Source organism: Heterocephalus glaber, unplaced genomic scaffold (genome assembly GCF_053883595.1).
Source record: "Heterocephalus glaber isolate CG9 unplaced genomic scaffold, H.glaber_assembly_v1.0 deba00001547, whole genome shotgun sequence".
NCBI lineage: Eukaryota > Metazoa > Chordata > Mammalia > Rodentia > Bathyergidae > Heterocephalus > Heterocephalus glaber.
In genome coordinates, this window is record NW_028258340.1 from 17,584,088 (window position 1) to 17,603,511 (window position 19,424).

At 36.8% G+C, this 19,424-nt stretch overlaps 1 protein-coding gene across 12 annotated transcripts in view; it reads left to right on the forward strand.

Annotated features, from left to right (window-relative positions):
* The window catches only part of Dmd (dystrophin), a 2,486,572-nt gene that overhangs the window by 2,105,612 nt on the left and 361,536 nt on the right, over positions 1-19,424 (forward strand). For 11 of the 12 annotated variants that reach the window (XM_004850043.4, XM_087189971.1, XM_087189973.1 and 8 more), the window contains one exon: positions 14,104-14,276. In XM_004850043.4, coding sequence (XP_004850100.2) covers positions 14,104-14,276 — 173 coding nt within the window. Of the gene's footprint in view, positions 1-13,162; positions 13,360-14,103; positions 14,277-19,424 lie in introns of those variants that run through there. The other variant, XM_087189980.1, reaches the window with a different exon arrangement.

Consider the following 19,424-nt stretch of genomic DNA (forward strand, 5'->3'; position numbering starts at 1 on the left):
ACCCAACTCCAACCAAGGCCTGCCTCCAAGAGTATTTTGGCTGTAGTGCCCCCTTAATTCAATCATCTTCCACAAGCCCCACATCTGAGTATATGCGAGTTTGGGGAGTCATTCTTGATCTAAACCATAACACTCTGCCCCTGGCCCTCAAAAGATGCATGTGCATCTCTTTATGCAAAAACCATTTAGTCCACCTCTAAGAGTTGACAGACTTTTAACAATTCCAGCATTACTGAAAAGTCCATGTTCAAGTCTCCTCTGAGTCTCAAGGCAAACTCTTAGCTGTGAGCCCCTGTAAAAATCAAAAAGGAAAAGGAAAGTTAAACATTGCCTACATAAAATGACGTACGTACTTCTCCCATGGTCAGTACCTACTCATTCCTTAATTCCCTGCACAAGTTTCATGACTCATGTGGTGTCATAAACAAGTCCTAGAGGGTAGGATAATTGTGCTAAGTTCCCATAGTGATATGTTCTGCTTTAACATTGTCATTTTATTTGGTTCATTTGCTTAAAATTTTATCATTATACTGTGGGCCCATTGGAATAACTTACCTCTTGTAATTTTAAAAGTATTTTTAGCCAGATCTTAGGGGGGATCTACACATTTCACCCAGCCCATGAAAAGAAAAATAAAACATACAGAAAGTGAATTAATATAACAGAACTCTGACAGAACCTGGCAGAGAGGTTTTTTTACAGCAAGTCTAGTTTCTACTATCAAATTATTAATCTAATTATTAATAATTAGATATGATCCAAATTGGTTTGTGAGTCTCCTATTGATGAGTTTTCTTTTGTTAAATTACAGCCATATCACAAACTTGAACAAAAATTGACAATATCTCACTATTTGTACCCCTGTCTGAGAAGAATGGGTCAAAAACATTAATCCAACATCAAGTACTATGGACACAACCTAGCTACTATTTCTCTTTTCTGATCACCACCAGGCTTCCTCATGATGACTCAAGGTCACTGACAATGGGGACATGAAGCTACAGTTTCTTCTTTCTTGCTCAGGGCACCACAAGGAAGGTTTCTACTGTTTTTAAAAATACAGTAGTACCTTGTTCATAAATGCTTTTGTTTGGGAACAGTTTGGTTTGCAAACGAAAGTGTTTGACAAAATTTTGTTTTTGTTTGCAAACTCTATATCAACTGACATACATGACTGCAGCCATCTTTCCTGAACAAACACAAACATGGCCATCTTTTCCAAAATCGTGGAACAAATTAAATTCATGAACCTTGGTACTACTGTGCTGTATATTATAATGTAGTTCCCTTTACTTTATATCAAAAGTTCTTTGATATAAAGTAATATGTTCAGCTATCCCTTTGTCTACCTAGTTCCTTGCTGAAACTTACACAATTTGTCTTTTGCTATGGAAAGACCTAAGCCTTCCCAAATCATGCTCTCCTGGGAATAGTTTTCCAAATCTATTTTTTTCTCAGAGAAAGAAGAATCATCTTATGGCCAAAGGCCAAGAATGCCCTAAGCCTACTTCAACAAAATGGTCTAAGTGTCTCTATGCTGTTCTGAATTGAACACTTTGGGAAAGATTAGTAGGAATACAATAGAAAGCTCATGAATGGGTTTCTGCCCTGTGCATGGTGGTTTCTAGGAATAAAGAAATGTCCCTTAACATTTGCTGGTTCCTCATTTACCTGTTTTCTTTGTCAGACATATCAGTGTTACTTCTACTTACATTAACATCCGTGGGCACATTCCCTCTTCCTTCTTGCATTGAAAACAGTAATTTAGTTTTTTTTATTTTTCCCATCACTATCCACCCTTTTCCATGAGAGAAGAAAAGCAAAATAAGGTAAAGTAATTCCCTGAGCACCAAAAACCATTACACTCCCCAGAAGAAATAATTTGCTCTACTTGGTAGTAGAAATGAACACGAAAGTACACCCGGGGATCAGACCCAATTATGCCAGCAAGACTTTAGTTAACATTGTGATATTAGAACCTTCTTTAACATTCCAAACTGATGGATACCTGGAACCATTTTAAAGCCAATATCTTTAAGCTTTCGGCTAAAAAGTACCCACAAATGAACAGAGCTGTGTATGATGTGTGTTTGTGATTATTTTGGAAATTGCCCTGCTATTTAAACTGAAAAAATAGAAATTGCTTAGATTTTTCACATCATTAACCTGGTCTAAGCAGATACCTCAGTATAAGGTTGTTTTGTGTCTATGAGGGGTTTTTTTTTCTCAAGGGGTTGGAGATGGAATAAAGTTGTTGTTTTGTTTTTACAACCTTCATAATTAAAACAAGCCACAGGAAATTAGCTACATGGCTGTTATGATTTCTAGTGTATTATCAAAAATAATTATGCCACATCGCCATATGTTCTTGCCTTCTTCTTACATATTGCTTTTTGGATAAGATGAGACTTGACATCAACTAATTGCTTATTTCTAATATACAATCTTGAACTATAGTGATTCTCTAGGGTAAAAATGGCTTGATGACAAAGAGATCCTAGAAATAAGAGCTCTTCAGACTTTTAACTCGATGCATAATACAGACAAATTGCATAGATAAATATAACCAGATGTGTATTGGTCCATGAAAAGATACTTGCCTATTTTAAGGATAGAAATGTATTCTGTTCATTTAAAGTCATTGAAAAGCATCAAAGATGTTGCTTCTGAGGTAACTGAGGAACTTATAGAAAATTTATGCCTTCCCCTTTGGATCTTTTCTTCCTATTTCACATTATCCGTTATACATTTTGGTCCCCATTTACACTTTCAGTTTCTCAAAGGAGAAGGGAAACTGGGGGGAGGTAGGGGAAAGGAAAGAAGGAAAAGGAAAAAAATATGAGAAAAGAAGGAAAAAATGGAAACAAAGTCTTTGTAAATAGGGAGGAGTGGAGGGGTTGAAGGGAGGGCAGGGAAATGGGGAAAAAACAAGAACCAAGATGTATCATGTATAGGTACAAATTCCCAATGATGAATGTCATCATATTGTATACCTAAAATGTGCCAATAAACCTAATGAATAAAAGAAAAGAAAAGTAAATTCATACCTAACCTGAAAATAATTCAATTACTGGCCATTCTTCTCAGCATCACACTAAATTTCTCACATGAAATATCTCACAAATGCCTTAATGTGTTAATTGTTTTGCTGTGTTACATGTAGTCAAGTGAGAAGGTACCCGCTCCTTTATACTGGACAGGTAGGAAAAGGATTGGAGAGATGTGGTAAATGCAGGTACATCTGTGCTCTAACCTTGCCTCAGACACATTAACAGCCGTGGGATTTGGACAAGTCACTTCATCACTCTAAATCGTGATTTCTCCAATTGGAGGATAAAAAAGCCTACTTCACAGAGTTGGTGCAAGGGATTTATAATAGCTGTTAAGTATTAGTTTCCTGACCCTTTCATGCCCCAGCCCCTCATCATGGCTTTGCAATAATAAATACGCTTCAATGTTGGAAAGACCTATCTGGTCTGCCTCAGATAAGAATAACTATCTTCAAATAGACTGATTCCTGCACCTAAAACATAATACAAAAGCAAAAGTACCTTCAGCATTGTAAACTTTTCATATGTGGTTGTCTCTGTGATTTAAATGTACAATCTAGGGTTTGCGTGCAAAGGCCTTTCAGGATTACCACTGGCAATGAAAGATGTCTCACGCAGGAAATGCTTATCCAATTGTGAGCGCTGAAGCCATGTAACAACATCTGAAATAATATTGTAAAACATTATAGATTTTAGATATGGTATTTAAAAAGCATACTCACTTCAAGCCCCAGCACCACACAAAGTTTTTTTAAAAAGCAAAGAAAAAGAAAACTGGCTAGCCTGTCTTGGGGCTGGTTTTATCTTCCAATCCCAGCATTATGAACACATTCTATTTTTTTTTAACTTTATGTGCTAAACCAAATGAATATCAACATTAATTCCCCACTGAGTCCATGGCATCCAATTAAAAAAAAAAACCTGAAACAATGTTGCTCTACCCAGCCTTTCTCAGGAGACAGTGTCCTTTAGAGTTCACTTCCTTTTATTTTCGGGATGCCTGATAAAGTGTATTTTGGATGGGAGTCACCTGCACCTATATGCCACTGTGGTGTCGCTGCCCTTGTCATCGATGTCATTCTCACTTTTTTGGCACTAGGATGGTGCATGTGTGTCTATGTTTGAAACACAACATATGCAATGCCTTATTCCTGGGGAAATATAACTTAAAATAACATTTGAATATTTAAAATGCTTCTGTGAATTGTTCTGAGTTACCTGAATTTGTCTTCTAAAGGTAGGGCAAGAGAAGGATGTAGTTGACTCACACATACAGCTATTTCTGTAATTTGTAACCCCCCAATGATGGTAGCGCCTTTCCTCCCTACTTCCTATTTCTGGAGCTGCGGCTTTGTTGAATGGAATGGAACAGCCTATCCACCAGACCTCTTGACTCCAGTCTTTCCCTGCTGCCATTTAAACCTGACAACTGCCCTCCCAATAATCATTCCCAAATACTTTGTTCATTGCCATACCTTTACACAGGAAGCTACCATGGAATCTTACCCTTCTGGGATCAAATGTACTCTCCAGGCTGCTTTCAAGGCCCTTAATGGCTACTCCGTGCCCTACTAACCTATCTATTGACTGTCCTTGGCACTAATTCTCAGCTCCCCGCTACAGCTCTGGCCCCTTCTCTGTGCATTTTCCTTACAAGAGCCTCAAGTCTTCTCTGCTAGCAGGCTTGGAGTCACAGAGGAAGGATGGGAGAGCAAGGGACGTAAATTTAATGAAGGCTTACAATATGTAAGGTATCAGGTTGGGTACTTGGATGTTCTCGTCACATCACTTCATCTAATCCTTGCCAAAACTTTATAAGGCAGAGATTATTGGCCCTAATTATAGATGATAAAAACAGGCTTGAAAATATTTTATAATTTTCCCAAACTCATAAAGCCAGTAAGTGGAGACATTAGAAACTAAATAGACCTCACATTGGTTTACTCTCCTCTTTCTGCAGTTGAACTAGTCCAGGCCACTATTATCTCTTGCCTGAATTAGAGGATATGGCTTCTAAATGGCCTTCTTCTTTCTCCTTTGCCTTCTTTAATCTCCACATAGTGATACAGTGATGTTTTGAAGCCTAAATCAAGTCATGTCACTAACCTGCTTTTGCAAAAAGTGCTTTCCCACTGTGCTTAAAATACAATTCAGACCCTTTACCATGGGTTATCAAGGTCTCACTTTATGGGGAGGCTCTTACTCCATCTCCAGCCACATTTCTTTGTTTCTCGATGAACTCTAGCCAAGATCTTTCCAACCGCAAGGCTGAAACAAAGCACTCTCTCATTTACTTGAGAGGATTTGTAACCTTGGATCTTCCTGCGAGTAGTGTCTTCTCATCCTGAAATCCCAGCTAACATTGTACTTTTTCACATAGACCTTTCTTGGCTACCGCTTCAAGTGGGCACCCCCCATCACCACATGCATATACCATTATTCTCACCATGGACTGCCATCAGCTGTTTTCAGAGCATTTTAAACTTTTATTTCTTTACCATATTTACTATATTTCTCCTCAAACTTTCTGTTATGATGTGAATTCAAGAGTGTAGAAGTCTGGTTTAACTGCAGTACAATTTGGCTCCTAGCAATAAATACTAGTGGGGGAGCAGGAGGGAGGGAGGGCTACATCTTCCCTATATTATCCTTGTTCCCATAGTTTGTAGCAAAATCTTGGACAGAAAATAGGTACTTAATGCATGTTTGTGTGACTAATAAATATGAAAAAAAAAACTTGCACTGTGACAGCATAAAAAGAAATTAGGAAAAACAAGACCCAAAAGAGAAGAGATACCTGGTATAACTTAAATGACCCATCCAATTTAAAAAAAAAAGTTCTAAAAATAGATTAAACTGGAGGGTCAGGCAAGGAGAGACGGCATCACACATTGCCAGAGTTTGGGATTGCTTAAGGCAGTCTGACAAATGGGGCTTTGCTCAGTTTCCTCCAGGGGTGATCCACCCTAGGCCAGGCATTTATAAAGATTAGATTTTGAAATAAAGCTTTGCACCTGGGAATGTACTAAGCCAGGAGAGCATATCCCCTCTCTCTGCTGTTCTAGTGCTTAAGTGTGAGAATTTTTGAATGAGATATGAAAGCAAAGACAACAAACCCTGCAGGATAATAGTCTCTGAGGACTTTAATAACAGCCATTTTTAAAGCAAAGCTTGTGGACTCCTAAATCCATAGCTGCTCGTTTAAGATGCATTTCGATGCAGTGGACCTGAAAACGCTCCTTATCTACCTAGAGCAACCAGGCTGCGAACCAAACAGCAGTCCCCAAATTAACTCTTGTTTCTCTTGGGATGACAATTAAATAGCACAACGGCCACATATAGAATGGAAAAAAGTCACACCTTTCTGTGATTCTATAACCAACTGCATTTCCTGATCTAGTTAGGAACCTCAGGTGGTGGTTAGAATCCTTACAAAGCCAAGATTGTGGTTCCAATACCTTTATATGAATATTTCTCTAAAACACCTGTTAGGAAGAATAACTTTTGTTTTGCTAATTTTACTTTCTAATTCATGGCAGACTGATACTTTTCTAACATGCAATAAAAATGAATCACTAAGAAAGAATTACAAATAGCAGACATACAAAATACAAGCCTGGACTCTTTATTTTTAGTTGTTGTACACATTCTTTAAGATTTATTGTCAATTTCTGTTCTGTTTTCATCACGGAACGTCTGAGTGAATGCGTGTTTGTGCACGTGTGTGTGCATAGACTCAAAACCTCAACTGTTTCAGCCCATGTTTAATGAGTAATTTTAAATAGCCAAGCTAAGAACATTTTACTTTTGTACATTGGTTTTTGTTTTCAACTTTTTAAAACAGTGACACCTTTCAGAGTGCCTGTGTTGGGTAAAAGTCACTTGATATCACACGTTTTCTTTCATATGTGCAATCTAAAATAAAAGACAGAAATGGCATGAATATAGAAGGGGGATTACTATAAAAGACAAAGGGAATAATGAGGAAATAGAAGGGCAAGGGAGGTAACAGAGACAGAGAGGATCAAAGTGTGTCATATGCATATGTGAATATGACAAAGTGAAATCCACTGTTCTGTATAACTAGTATCTACTAATAAAAAAGTCATTTACAGCATTTCATATGCACTGCTTTCTTCTTACACAGAGTGCATTGAATATAAATCTTCTTTCTCTGGTGAACTCAGGTTCCTCTTTGTTAACATTAATTATCTGCTTTTCTAGGAAGCTAGGTCTTGCCTCCAAACACCGCTGATACATGGAGGGCTTAGTTTCCACACTCTATGACCCTAGTGCCCACAGCTGCTTTCATGCCTTTCTGACTCCTTGTCAGATGTCACTTCTTGCTACTCTGAACTTCGCCCATAAGGATAGCTTCCTTCCTGTCTTGGATTTTTTGTTTCTGACCTTATAAATACATTCTTGGAAATCAGATCATCACTCTTTTTTCCTATTATGTTTCTTGAAGTTTGGTTAGAATTATTAATAAGGAATAACTAATGTTCTTATAATTATTCATATACTAACTGCTTTCATAAAAGATTAGAGGTGGTGTTCTTTAAATGAAATTGTTAGGGAATGTGGCCACGTATTTTTATTTGTTGTGAGTCTTGAATTTGTTGTTTTCTCACTTTTCAGCTATATTCAAAATAGAGAAATTTGCATTCATTTGATAAGTTGTTTATTTTAAATTGACAAATAACTGTATACATTTGTTGAATACAATGTGATGTTTTAATTTGTGGTTATAATATGGAATGAGTGAATCAGGCTAATTAACAAATCAATCAGCTTACATGCTTATCATTTCTGTGGTGAAAACATTTTAAATCTACTCTTTTAGAATCTTTTAGCAATTTAAAATGTACGATACATGGGCCGGGGATTTAGCTCAGTGGTTCCAGCGCCTGCCTCGCAAACGCAAGGTCTCGAGTTCGATCCCCGGTACCAAAAAAATAAATAAAATTTTAAAAAATAAAATGTACGATACATTTATTATAGTCACAGTTCTGTACCATAGATCACTAAAGCATATTCCAGTCTAATTCAAGCTTTGAACCCTTTGATCAATATCTCCATTTTCCCCATCCACACCCCTCCTTCAGCTCCTGGTAATCACCATTCAACCTTTTTAGATTCCACCTGTACGTGTGATCATGTGATGCTTCTCTTTCTGTGCCTGACTTATTTCACTTAGCATAATGTCTTCCAAAGTCATTCATGTTGTCACAAACGTTTGGGGTTTCCCCTTTTACAGCTGAATTACATTCCATTGTGTATACAGTATATGCCATATTTTCTTTACCCATTCATTTAATGATAGAAACATATTGCTTCCGTACCTTGGCTGTTGTGAATAATGTGCAATATATATGGGAGTACAGATATTTCTTCCTCATACTGACTTAATTTCCTTTGGATATATACCTAGGAGTGAAATTGCTAGATCATATGGCTGTTCTATACTTAGTTTTTTGAGGAATCTCCACAGTATTTTCCATAATGGTGATATTCATTTACTGAGTTCTTTTTAAAGACAAATAATTCCACATCCACTGGAGGAATTCTGTTATCCATAATATTTTGGGATGGTATCACATCCATTGGTTTGGCTAAATAAAAAGAGCCAGGCATGGTGTAACACACCTCTAATCCCAGCTCTCAGAAGGAGGCTGAGGCAGGAAAATCACTACAAGTTGTGGGCCAGCCTAAACTACATAACAAGACTCAGTCTCAGCAAAAAAACCTATTTCAAATAGATAAATAAAAACAGCTGCCACTAAGTAGTACTAACTCCTTTATTTTTCTTCTAGTAACAATTTTGTGACTTTCCATATTTTTCTCTAGTCCTTTACTATGGATGATCCTACTTGTTGAATGAGATAGTATCTTGTCTTTGTCCTTTTTCTAAATAAATTTTTACTCTCAGTGGCTTCCTAAAAGGATTTTGTCCTACCTAGCTTAAGAGACTTGACTGCATTCTACGTATATCTCCGTAGCTTGTTGTCCATTCCGTTCAAGAAGGACAATTTTTTTATTGCTATTCACAAACCACATCCATCATTCCTTATGCCATTTGTATGCTATTCGTCCTGCCTGGAATGTTTTCTGCCCTCCACCTTTCTCAGTTTCATCCACCTCAAGACCCAAGCCAAGTCCCATGACTTCATGAAGTCTATGTCTATCGCTTGATTCTCACCTGGACTCTCTTATATTAGCTATTGTTTATGAAAGACTGGTGTTCTGAATGCTGCTCAAAATATTTTACAAAAATCATCCCATGTAATATCCAAAATAACCCAGCAGGTAGGTATTATTATTTCATATTTAGTGAAGCCAGAGAGATTTAAGAATTGTCAAAGTTAAGCAGTGAATAAGAGACAAAGAACAGGAAAACTGCAACTGTCTATTCAACTGTACTTTGCCATGAGTTTTCCCTGGAGGGCTGAGAAAGGGGACTTAATACAGGACTAGGTCAGAGTCCCAGGGAAGATGGAAGTGTTGGGTTTGTTAAAACCCTCCGGAAAGCAAGATACCCTCTACACCTAAAACTTCTACACTGCGAACATTCTTCCTGTCTCATGTCTGAACTTTCTTACTACTCACCACTAACATTTGCTCTATAATTGTACAGAGTTTTTGGCTACATATTTTTTTTTCAGAGAAAAGCACATATTCTTTTTCCATTTGTACTCATTTTCTCAATTATTTTATATTTCCTCTTGTAATGAATGCATCTCTGTCCACTGCTTCAGATCTGTTTTAATAGTCTCCATGTTAAGATCATAAAATTACTTTGAACACTGAAAACGGTGTTCCTTTTCATCACCTACTGTCAATGCTAGATTTGCTGAAACTTAAGTGGGCGTGTTAATAATAGAAAAAAAATCGACAAGCTAAAACTGAAACTCAGAGGTAATATAGCCTAGTAGTTAACTTAATGGCACAGCCGTAGAGTTCAACTATCTTGGTTTAAGCCTAGCAGCATTGTTTATTAATTGTGTGACCTTGGGCATTTTTTTTTTCTTATCCTCTCTGTAATTTCATTCTCTTCTAGGGAAAATGAAGATAATAATGATGTTTGTTCTCGAGGTTATTGGGAGGGTTAAAAGACCCAATTCATATGTAGGTCTTTTGACAGTACTTTGTGTATAGTAAATCTCATATATTACTGCTCTTGCTGCTGCTGCTGCTGCAGCTGCTGCTACTGCTGCTGTTTTTGTTGTTTATGTAACAAATGTCTTCTTTCCTTGGTCATTAGTTATGGTTCTTCCTAAAGAATACAATCTTTAGAAAAATTAGAGTGTACAATGAATACAGTAACCGAGGCTAGAAAATAAAATAAAAGTATATCTAAAAATTCTGTGAAAATTACTCTCTGTCCCCCATTGGTTACCTCTGAGAATGCCACTTGATTCTCATACCAATTTCTCACTTTTCTGTGCCCCTTAAGTCTAAGGTTTAGTCCTCATGGTATTTTTATGCAAACCTATGTTCCTTCCTACCTGCCATGTCCCTGTCTCCTCCCCACCTATGCTGAAAACTCTTCACCACAGGATGCCAGCCTTTGAAAGAGAGCCTTGTATCCCTCACATCCTTCACCAGTACTTGCCTCCTTTTTAGGGCAACATACAACTTGACAAATTTTCCACCAGCCTGCCAAACAAGGAATGTGGTGGAATTATGTTAATACTGGCGCATCAAGTCATTACTTGGTGTGGCCCCTTGTTTCCTTGGCTCTTGTAGACAAAGGGGTGAATCGTGAAGGGGAACATTTCTGTCCTGGCAGAAGAGAGATTGCTGTAGTATGGAGAACTTTTCAGTGCAAACATGCTTAGGCTTCCAGGTGATCCTAGATTCCTGGCTACAAAATGAAAAATGAAAAGGGTGGTCAGGATTCCATTTTTCACTCAGAACAAATCAATCCATGTGGGTAAATGGTTTATCAAAAATCAGTCATGCTTCCTTTCTATGTGCTTCGCCCTCAACAATTGAGTATCCTCGCTTAGTACTATCATTGTTCAGCTTCAGGAAATGTCTTTTGCATCCCCACTCTCCATAGCAAATGGGTTGGTGGAGACAGCCTGAGATTTTCATGAGTTAGGAGAACTGGACCCATTTCCCAAAGCTAACGCTGACTACATAGGTGACTTTTCAGCAAGGCAGTAAAACTTCTGTGAACCTCTCGTCTACAAAACAGAGAAAATGTGATGTACTTCACAGAACCAAGGGAAGGAGTGACTAGGGTGATATATTTTCAGTATTCTGTAAAGCCTTTTACTCTACATGTGGCATTTGTTGCTGTAAAGCAATATTACAACCTAGAAAACTAGTACTGGCATAATTGTAACCTTCCTGCCAATGCTAACCTTTTTTTCCCTAACACTTTTCTTCAGCCATTTTTGCATTTCCAAAAGGAGAAGTTTTTATCCCAGTATATATGAGATATGGCAGGAAATTCTCATTAATATTTAGTTGGTAATATAAATGAATTAAATAAAAAGTACACCCTTGATTTTAGGAAAATTAAAGACTGAACTGTCACTTACATTCCTCTTATATTTCCCATGATGTTAAGACTAGATGAATAATCAGGCCTAGATAAATATTTATTTATCAAGTCTATATTTATTTCTTTGTTGATGATACAAGAAAGATGTTTATATGCAGTGTAACATACCCAGGCATGGAAAAAATGAAAATTAACAAATTCATGAATCTACATCTTATTTATGTTTGGGAAGATCTCTTACAAAAAAAAATGTTGATGACTTCATGTTATACATAATCTTAAGGAATTAATGATTAGGACTGGGCCTCAGCTATTAGTGTGGGATATAAAAATTCAAATGTATTATCATTTATATGCATATAATATAGGATGTTGATTCTACTAGTCAAATTACTTTATTTCCCTGGGGCTGGGGGTGCAACTCATTTGCCCTATCATGCTTGAGGCCCTGAATTCAACCTCCAGCATTGCAACAAAAAAAAAAAAAGAAAAGAAAAATGAAATAAACTTGTTTTTTCTTGAACAACTGAAAAATTTGGCTTTAATCCTCTAATTGCTTACTCTGAGGAGAAATTTTAGGTAGTGTGGAAATCAAATACAACAAGAAAATTAAAATAAGATACAAGTGAAGGAATTATCTGGAATTTTGATCTAGTTTTTGTCCTGAACTATTTAGATAAGTTAACTTACTTTCCTCTTTTGCTGAAGAAATGCAAATTAGGCAGGTTATATTATTCCCTGTTGGGGAAAAATATATAAAATAGATGTATATTTGACCAAACTTCATTCTGCAAGAAGCTCAGTACTAGTTTTCTGTCACATATGCTAATGTCAAAATCTGACCCTTTCAGAACAAGCCTGGTTTTGATGGGATAAAGATAGAAGTTTCTCAGTCTGTTTTAGTGTTTCCCTTCTCAACTTCTAATGTGATCCTATCCGTGTTCCCCTTCCAGTTTTTCCAGTCAAGGAAAATGGGACACAACTCTCTTTCAGAGTTTGTCATGAGTACTTTGACTGCCAAAAATAGTGACAGGAGACATTCATTGTCCAAATCCCTTCTGCAAAATTCAAACTTCTGCACCTTAAGAGGCTGTGACTGAAAACATGAGCCACTTCTTCAGAATGTCTAACATGTTATTGCTGCCATTTTCCCCCTTACTTTAGCAGAGTAATTTAATTCAATTTTAGAAGGAGTGAGTGACAAAGAAAAAAAGAAAACGTTTCTAGTTACATAAATCAATCCAATTGTTCAGAGCTTCAGAATGAATTTTTAAACTTGTTGAACAGAAGCATACAAATCTCTCTGAGCAAGTCGGATAATGTACAAAGCCTCCATTCATTGTGTAGGCAGAGAGGAATGCTGGTACCCGGCAGCTCTCTAAGGAATGTTCTTTTGGCTTTGACTGTTCTGCTGGAAACAAGGAAGGAAACACATATATAAAATGAATTTATGATGTCTGTGGCTTGTAATGGCAAAATGATAAGAAAAGTTGGCTGTTTAATATAAACTGTCAGTTGCATATTCCAGGCCTCCTTTCTTTGAGGTCCCTCCCACATCCACACGCCTGGCTACCGTTTAGCGTTTAGCGAGGAGTACAAAGTCGCTGTTTATTATTATTGACTGGTAAGGCCTGTGCTCTGAAACTCATTCTGTCAACAGAATGTAAGCAAAGTTGGCATTTTAAACCAGGGCTCTTTCAATTTCTGGGCTTCCTCAGGATTGCTATGCAACAGGATCAATGCTGTAGTCCCCGGTTCAAGCTGAAAATGTTACACAGGAAGACATACCATGTAAAGGTCAGATTCTTCTACTATGATAATGTTTTTGATCTGTGTCTATCCAGATGAAGTTGAATGCATCTCTCTTATCGTATCTCTAACCAAGGTCCTGTAGCCTTTCCACCTGTCAAGTCTAAAAAGTTGATGGTATTTTAAATAGGAAATCTTACTAATGTACGTATGATGTTGTAATATGTGGATGATTCTGTAATCACCAAGGTCAACTTAACTTGTGTTGTCAAGAAGATTTGCTCCTACGATAGAGTCCCATTAATGTACTGATGCTGTCGACCAAGGACAAACCTGTTTATTCATCTCCTCATGGGTTTATGGTCAGAGTCAATACTATAGATTACCATGTACATGGAAAATATGACTTGACACATATTGCAATGAAATAATTGGCACCATGTATATAATTTTTATTTCATACCAATTTCATAAAACAATATATTTTATCCATGGATGACAACATGTAACTTATGAGATTTGTAAAGTTATAAATATATCACTTTGTCACTAATAACGGCAAGGAACAAATTTACTCTACTTAATAAGATGTTCATTTTCGATGTGCATAGAAACATGAAGAGATAATAAATTACACCAAGAAAAGTGATTTGGGGTTCATCTTCTTGCTAGTTGGCCCATTTTAAATATCTTTTGAATCATTGTCTTTTTGTAGTTCTCCAAATTTACATTCACAGCTGGCTTCTTTGGTTTAATAATTCTGCATGTGTTCTTTCTCTTTCTGTCCTGTAGGACCTCCAAGGAGAAATCGAAGCCCACACAGATATCTATCACAACCTGGATGAAAATGGCCAAAAAATCCTGAGATCCCTGGAAGGTTCAGATGAAGCAGCCCTTTTACAGAGACGTTTGGATAACATGAACTTCAAGTGGACTGAACTCCGGAAAAAGTCTCTCAATATTAGGTAGGAAAACATTGGAGCAAAAAAGCCAGAAATGAATTGAAATGACAAAATTTCCCTCATTTTTCCTAGCACAAGTAGCTAATATCTCATATATTTATGTAAATCACCCAATTTCAGAATGATTCATTTTATTTTGAATAAATGAATCATTTATTTGCCTGGCATGGAGACGATACTTGAGGGCTCAGGTTAGATTAAAGTGGTGATATATTATAACCACAGGAGAGATGCACGTTAAGACATTAGAGTGAATTGAAATGAGTACAGCTATCCTAATTTCATCGCGTTCTCTCTTGGCTTATCACAGGTTATACAAAAGTGATAAAATTAACGGACATTTATTATGGAATTCTTTCTTTGGCATTACTCTAAATGCATGAGAGGGCATTCTTTAGAAGCCAAAACACATTCCAATTAACAGTTTAGAAAAGCCTTCTTCTTTGCTCCAGCAGCTAAGTAGAGGGTATACCAACTTTTTCTTTTTTGATTCCTCTTGGATTTTGTAAACATATCTTCTGTAAGGAGACTAAGCTTTCAGTTTTTCTACACTCACCTACTTCCTCCTTTGTCCTGTTCTGTGCTTCAACTTGGTTTTGAGAAGTGAATGGATCCATCTCCACGATCTTGCAACTCCCATTTTGCTGGGATAGTTTCACGGAGGGACCAAAGAGCAGAGCTGGTCTGTGAAATACTCATTGTTACCTATAGGCTCTCGAAGTGCAGGGAGGGGAGCCAGGCTTCCTACTTCTAATGGATTGCTTTTTCTAATCCACTGCTTTTTCTAAAAATATTGTGTGCTTTCATCTGCGTCTATAAAAGGAGTGGTCGTGGAGAGAGGTAGAAAAGGACAGATGAACTTAATAATAGCTGTGAGGAAATGCACTAAGTAATGAGAACAGTTACTACCTCTAGGTAGTAGGATTACAGAGAGGAGATATTTTTTCTTCATTATAGTTCTCCTAAATTGTCCAGAATTTCAGGAAATAACATTTCGACTCATATAAGGAGAAAAAAACCTGAGATATTTATTAATTCAAAAGCATGCTTATAAAAATCTAATATGAAATAATAATGGCAGCAGCTAACACTTACATGGTATTTGTACAAACCACACAGTGCCGTACGCATTTTGTTTTCTGACCCATTCCATGCACTCAGCAAACTTACGAGTTAAATTCCATTATTATGCTCTCTTCACATTTGAAGAAAGTGTGGCTGAATAACCTCCCAGTTCACTTAGCTATCAGGTGGCAGATCCAAGATATAAACACAAGCAATCTGACTCTAGTGTCTGAGCTTTTAATCACCATTTTATTCCACAGTGTAAAGAAAGAAGGAAACAGATAAATACATGCTAATGGAAAGGATGAAACAGAGAAGCAGATTTCTCGGAGTAGAAAATGATTTCTTTTTTATTTATAAGGCTTTCTCCTTCCCTCAAATTTGCACCCCAGTTTCCTAGGTGTTCATTTTTATCCTCATATTCTGTCCAGGAAATTCTTTTTTTAAATGTATTGGTGATGAGTTGGGGCCGACAATAGCTGATGGCATTTTCAAAGATAGGCAGGCTTCATTAGCTTTCTACAGCTTAAACTCTTAAGAGAGTTCTCGGTGTGTAAGATAAAGGTCATTTTCATAACATCTGTCATTAAAAAGGAATGAAATGTGTGAGATGGAAAATATATTGGTAGGTAAAGAAAAGAAAGTTATTCTTTTTTGCAGGAGAGAAAAAGAAAGGTGCTATGACTGTTCGAACATCACTCAGTGCCTTTTTTCTCCTTCATGTGAACTTGATGAAATGAAAGGAGAATTGAAAGCGGCAAACAGCATGTCAGCCAAAATATGGGCTCTTCATTCTCAGCAATTTCCCATATGCCAGCTACTGCAGTTTAATTCTTGCTGGCATTAATCAAGTAGAAAACAGTAACCTTAGCTTATCTAAGGTGCTGCAAATTCTAGAAGGTAAATATTCAGATCAGTGGTTTGGGCTTTTAAATAGGCCACTCTAATAATACAGGATATGTTATAAGCACTCACTTATAAAAATGAAAAGAAGCAATTCTTCACATCCAAGCAATTTAGTGACACTTGATTCAAATAAGGGTATCACTCAATCCATAGTGAATGGCAGGGTTCCATTGAGATAAGCAAAGTAAAGGTAGTAATTTGGAATGATTATAAAACAGGATAGATGAACACCAGGAAGAGTTAGATACAGAATCATTAGTGGCACTAATAAGCCTGCATTGTGAATCTCATCAGTAACTCTATTGGGGTTATTTTATTGTGAAAAGTTAGCACAATTTTAAAAAACGGTTCCAAAGATATCCTGAAAAAACAACCCGTTTGTCCAAATTGAAACATATAATACTAAACAATTACAGTCAGTTCACTGCTCTATGATAGATTCTGAAACCATTAATATGTTTCCAAATATGAAAGCATTAATTTTTGCACAGTTCTACCTGGGACACTGTTTCTAACACTCTTGTTCAAGAGATTCAGTCTTCTTATGCCTATATCTCACCCCTGCAATAAATTATTTATTTATTCAACAAATATTTAGGCCAGGCATAGTGGTACACACCTGTAATCCCAGCTACTTGGGAGGCTCAGACTGGAGGATCACAAATTCAAGCCCAACTTGGTAAACTTAGCATGACGCTGTCTCAAAATAAAATATACAGGGTAAGGGTATAGTTCAGGGGCAGAGCACTTGTCTAGCATGTATGAGGCCCTTGGTTTACTTCCCAGTACCAAAAAATTGAATGAGTGCCTACTATGTACCAGGCACTCTTCTGAGAACTGAAGACACAATAGTGAACAAAACAAACCAAAAACCACTGCCCTCATGAAGCTATACTTTCTCACAATCTAGTGGACTCTACTCTCTATCAGCTCTGCCTAATAAGCCCTTCCTAACCCCTTTCCCTCTCTGTTCTTCCTCTGCTGGTCTTTCTTTCTCACCAAGCAGCTTTCTACTTTCTCCTCAGCATGGATTCTCTCTACCACATGCATTCTGCCTTCTAACTCCATTCTTGCTTCCTGTCAGTTTCCTGGCTCTTCCATGTGAATGTGTGGATATGCTTTTTCTCACATTAGCAACGCCATCTCTCCTCTTGTCCTCTCAATTTTGACTCACATTCCTTAATGAAAATTTCCCGCTGTTCCTTCACCAGGTCTTCCCAGCACTATGCTACCTTATACTTATGGAGCTGGGTGTGTGGCTCAGTGGTAGGCCACCTGCCTAGCATGCAGGAGGCCCTGAGTTCTAACTCCAGAACTCCCCCTCAAAATGTATGTGTATGTATATGTGTGTGTATATATATATATACTTAAATATATATATATTTAAATATATATATATTCCTTCATGAATTGTTTCAGAGAGCTATGTTTGGTACCTTCAGCTAAATTAGATGAAATTTGTGGCAAACACCTATAATCCTAGCACTCAGAGAGTATGAGGCAGGAGAATAGTAAGTTCAAGTCCAGCCTGGGCAACTTATTGACTTAGCGAGACTCTGTCTCAAAACAAAAAAATAGAAAAGAGAGCTTGGGAAGTACCTCAGTATAAAGGCTCTAGTTTCAATCCCTAGAACCAAAAAAATAAAAATAAAATTAGATGAATTAAAAAATTCCAAACATTAAATGAGTCAGTAAGATAGAATAAAAAAGAGTCTCAGACAGGCAGTTGGGGAACTTAGCCTCTCTTCTGGCTCTGTTCCTACCTAGCATGTAATCTTGAGCAAGTCACTTAACTGTTTCAAGATTTCAATACTTTCCACCACTGAAATGAAGAAGCTTGATTAAAAATGCACACAATCTCTTCAAGTTCCCTTGTCTTTCCATTTTCATTAATTCTCCAATCATACTTTGTGAACCTGGCCAAACTATTAAATTTTCTACCTTGATTTTCTTATATTTAAATGGAACTGATTAATTTAAAAGATAAGGCATAAGACAAAGTAAGCAATATGCCTTCAAGAAAAAAAATAATACTTTAATTGAAATTGTGTAGTACTGTTTCATAATTTAGTCCAAGAAAATATGTCTCCATCCCATAAACATGATCACATCACATTTTGTCCATGAGGCAAATGGAAAAGTAGTCAGTGATAACTAAGCATCAAACAAAACAAAAGTTTAACTGTGTAAAAATGCAATAAAAAACTTTTAGTTCTACATGTACATGTGTACATGTGTGCAAAGACAGTTATTAATGACAATAACCACTGCCAGGGTGGTGTTTAGTCAAAGGAAGTACTTCTCATTCTAGAACATTCCATATCCAAGATCTTACATTTTGTCTTAAAATATTACTAATTTGAGAAGTAGTAAGCTAAAATTATTAATATAAGCAATGTTTATGAAGATTCCAAGTTTATCCATTACTAGAATTTCCCCAAACTTTTGTATACACTGTGAATTTTGAGAATCGTGTGTTATCAACATAATTTCAGCAAAATTTACAGTTTTGAGATTTTTATATTTGGTGGAAAACTTTTAAATATTATATAAGATTTCCAACATTAAACCTGGGTTTGATGGTACACATCTGTAATCCCAGCATTCCAGCACTTTGGAGGCTGAGGAAGAAGGATTGCCACAAGTTTGAGGCCAGCCTGAACTATAAAATGAGACCCTGTTTCCAAAACACAAAACACAACAAAAATTCCAGCATTAATTTGGGAGGTCAAACCACCAACATTATATAGTTCAGAGCAGCAATACATCTTCTAGGGAGTACTTGGTATTAAATGTTAGAATTATTAGGGGTTTTTTTCTTTTTTTCTATAATGGAGAACAAAGAGCAAAAAAGAGGCAGAGTCTTTCTACATTTGAGGGGAAAAAATGCAACTTGGACACTGAGTATCTCTGACCTTCTTTCTCTCACTCTTGGAATGTTAATTATGTTTAGAAGTTGGAGTTCAAGGCCTCTCTGGAAAAAAATTTTGTTTACTTCTCCTTGAGCTTAATTCTCGCTCTTTATTTAAAGCCCCATACCTCCCGGTTTATTTCTGTGGTTCTTTATTATTTGTGCATTTGAACCTTTCTCTCTGTGTGCTCAAGTGCTGTTTTGGTACACAAGGGAACCAAAGGTATAAGGAAATATATCATTAGTTTTATAAAGAAAGTCAAAGTGAA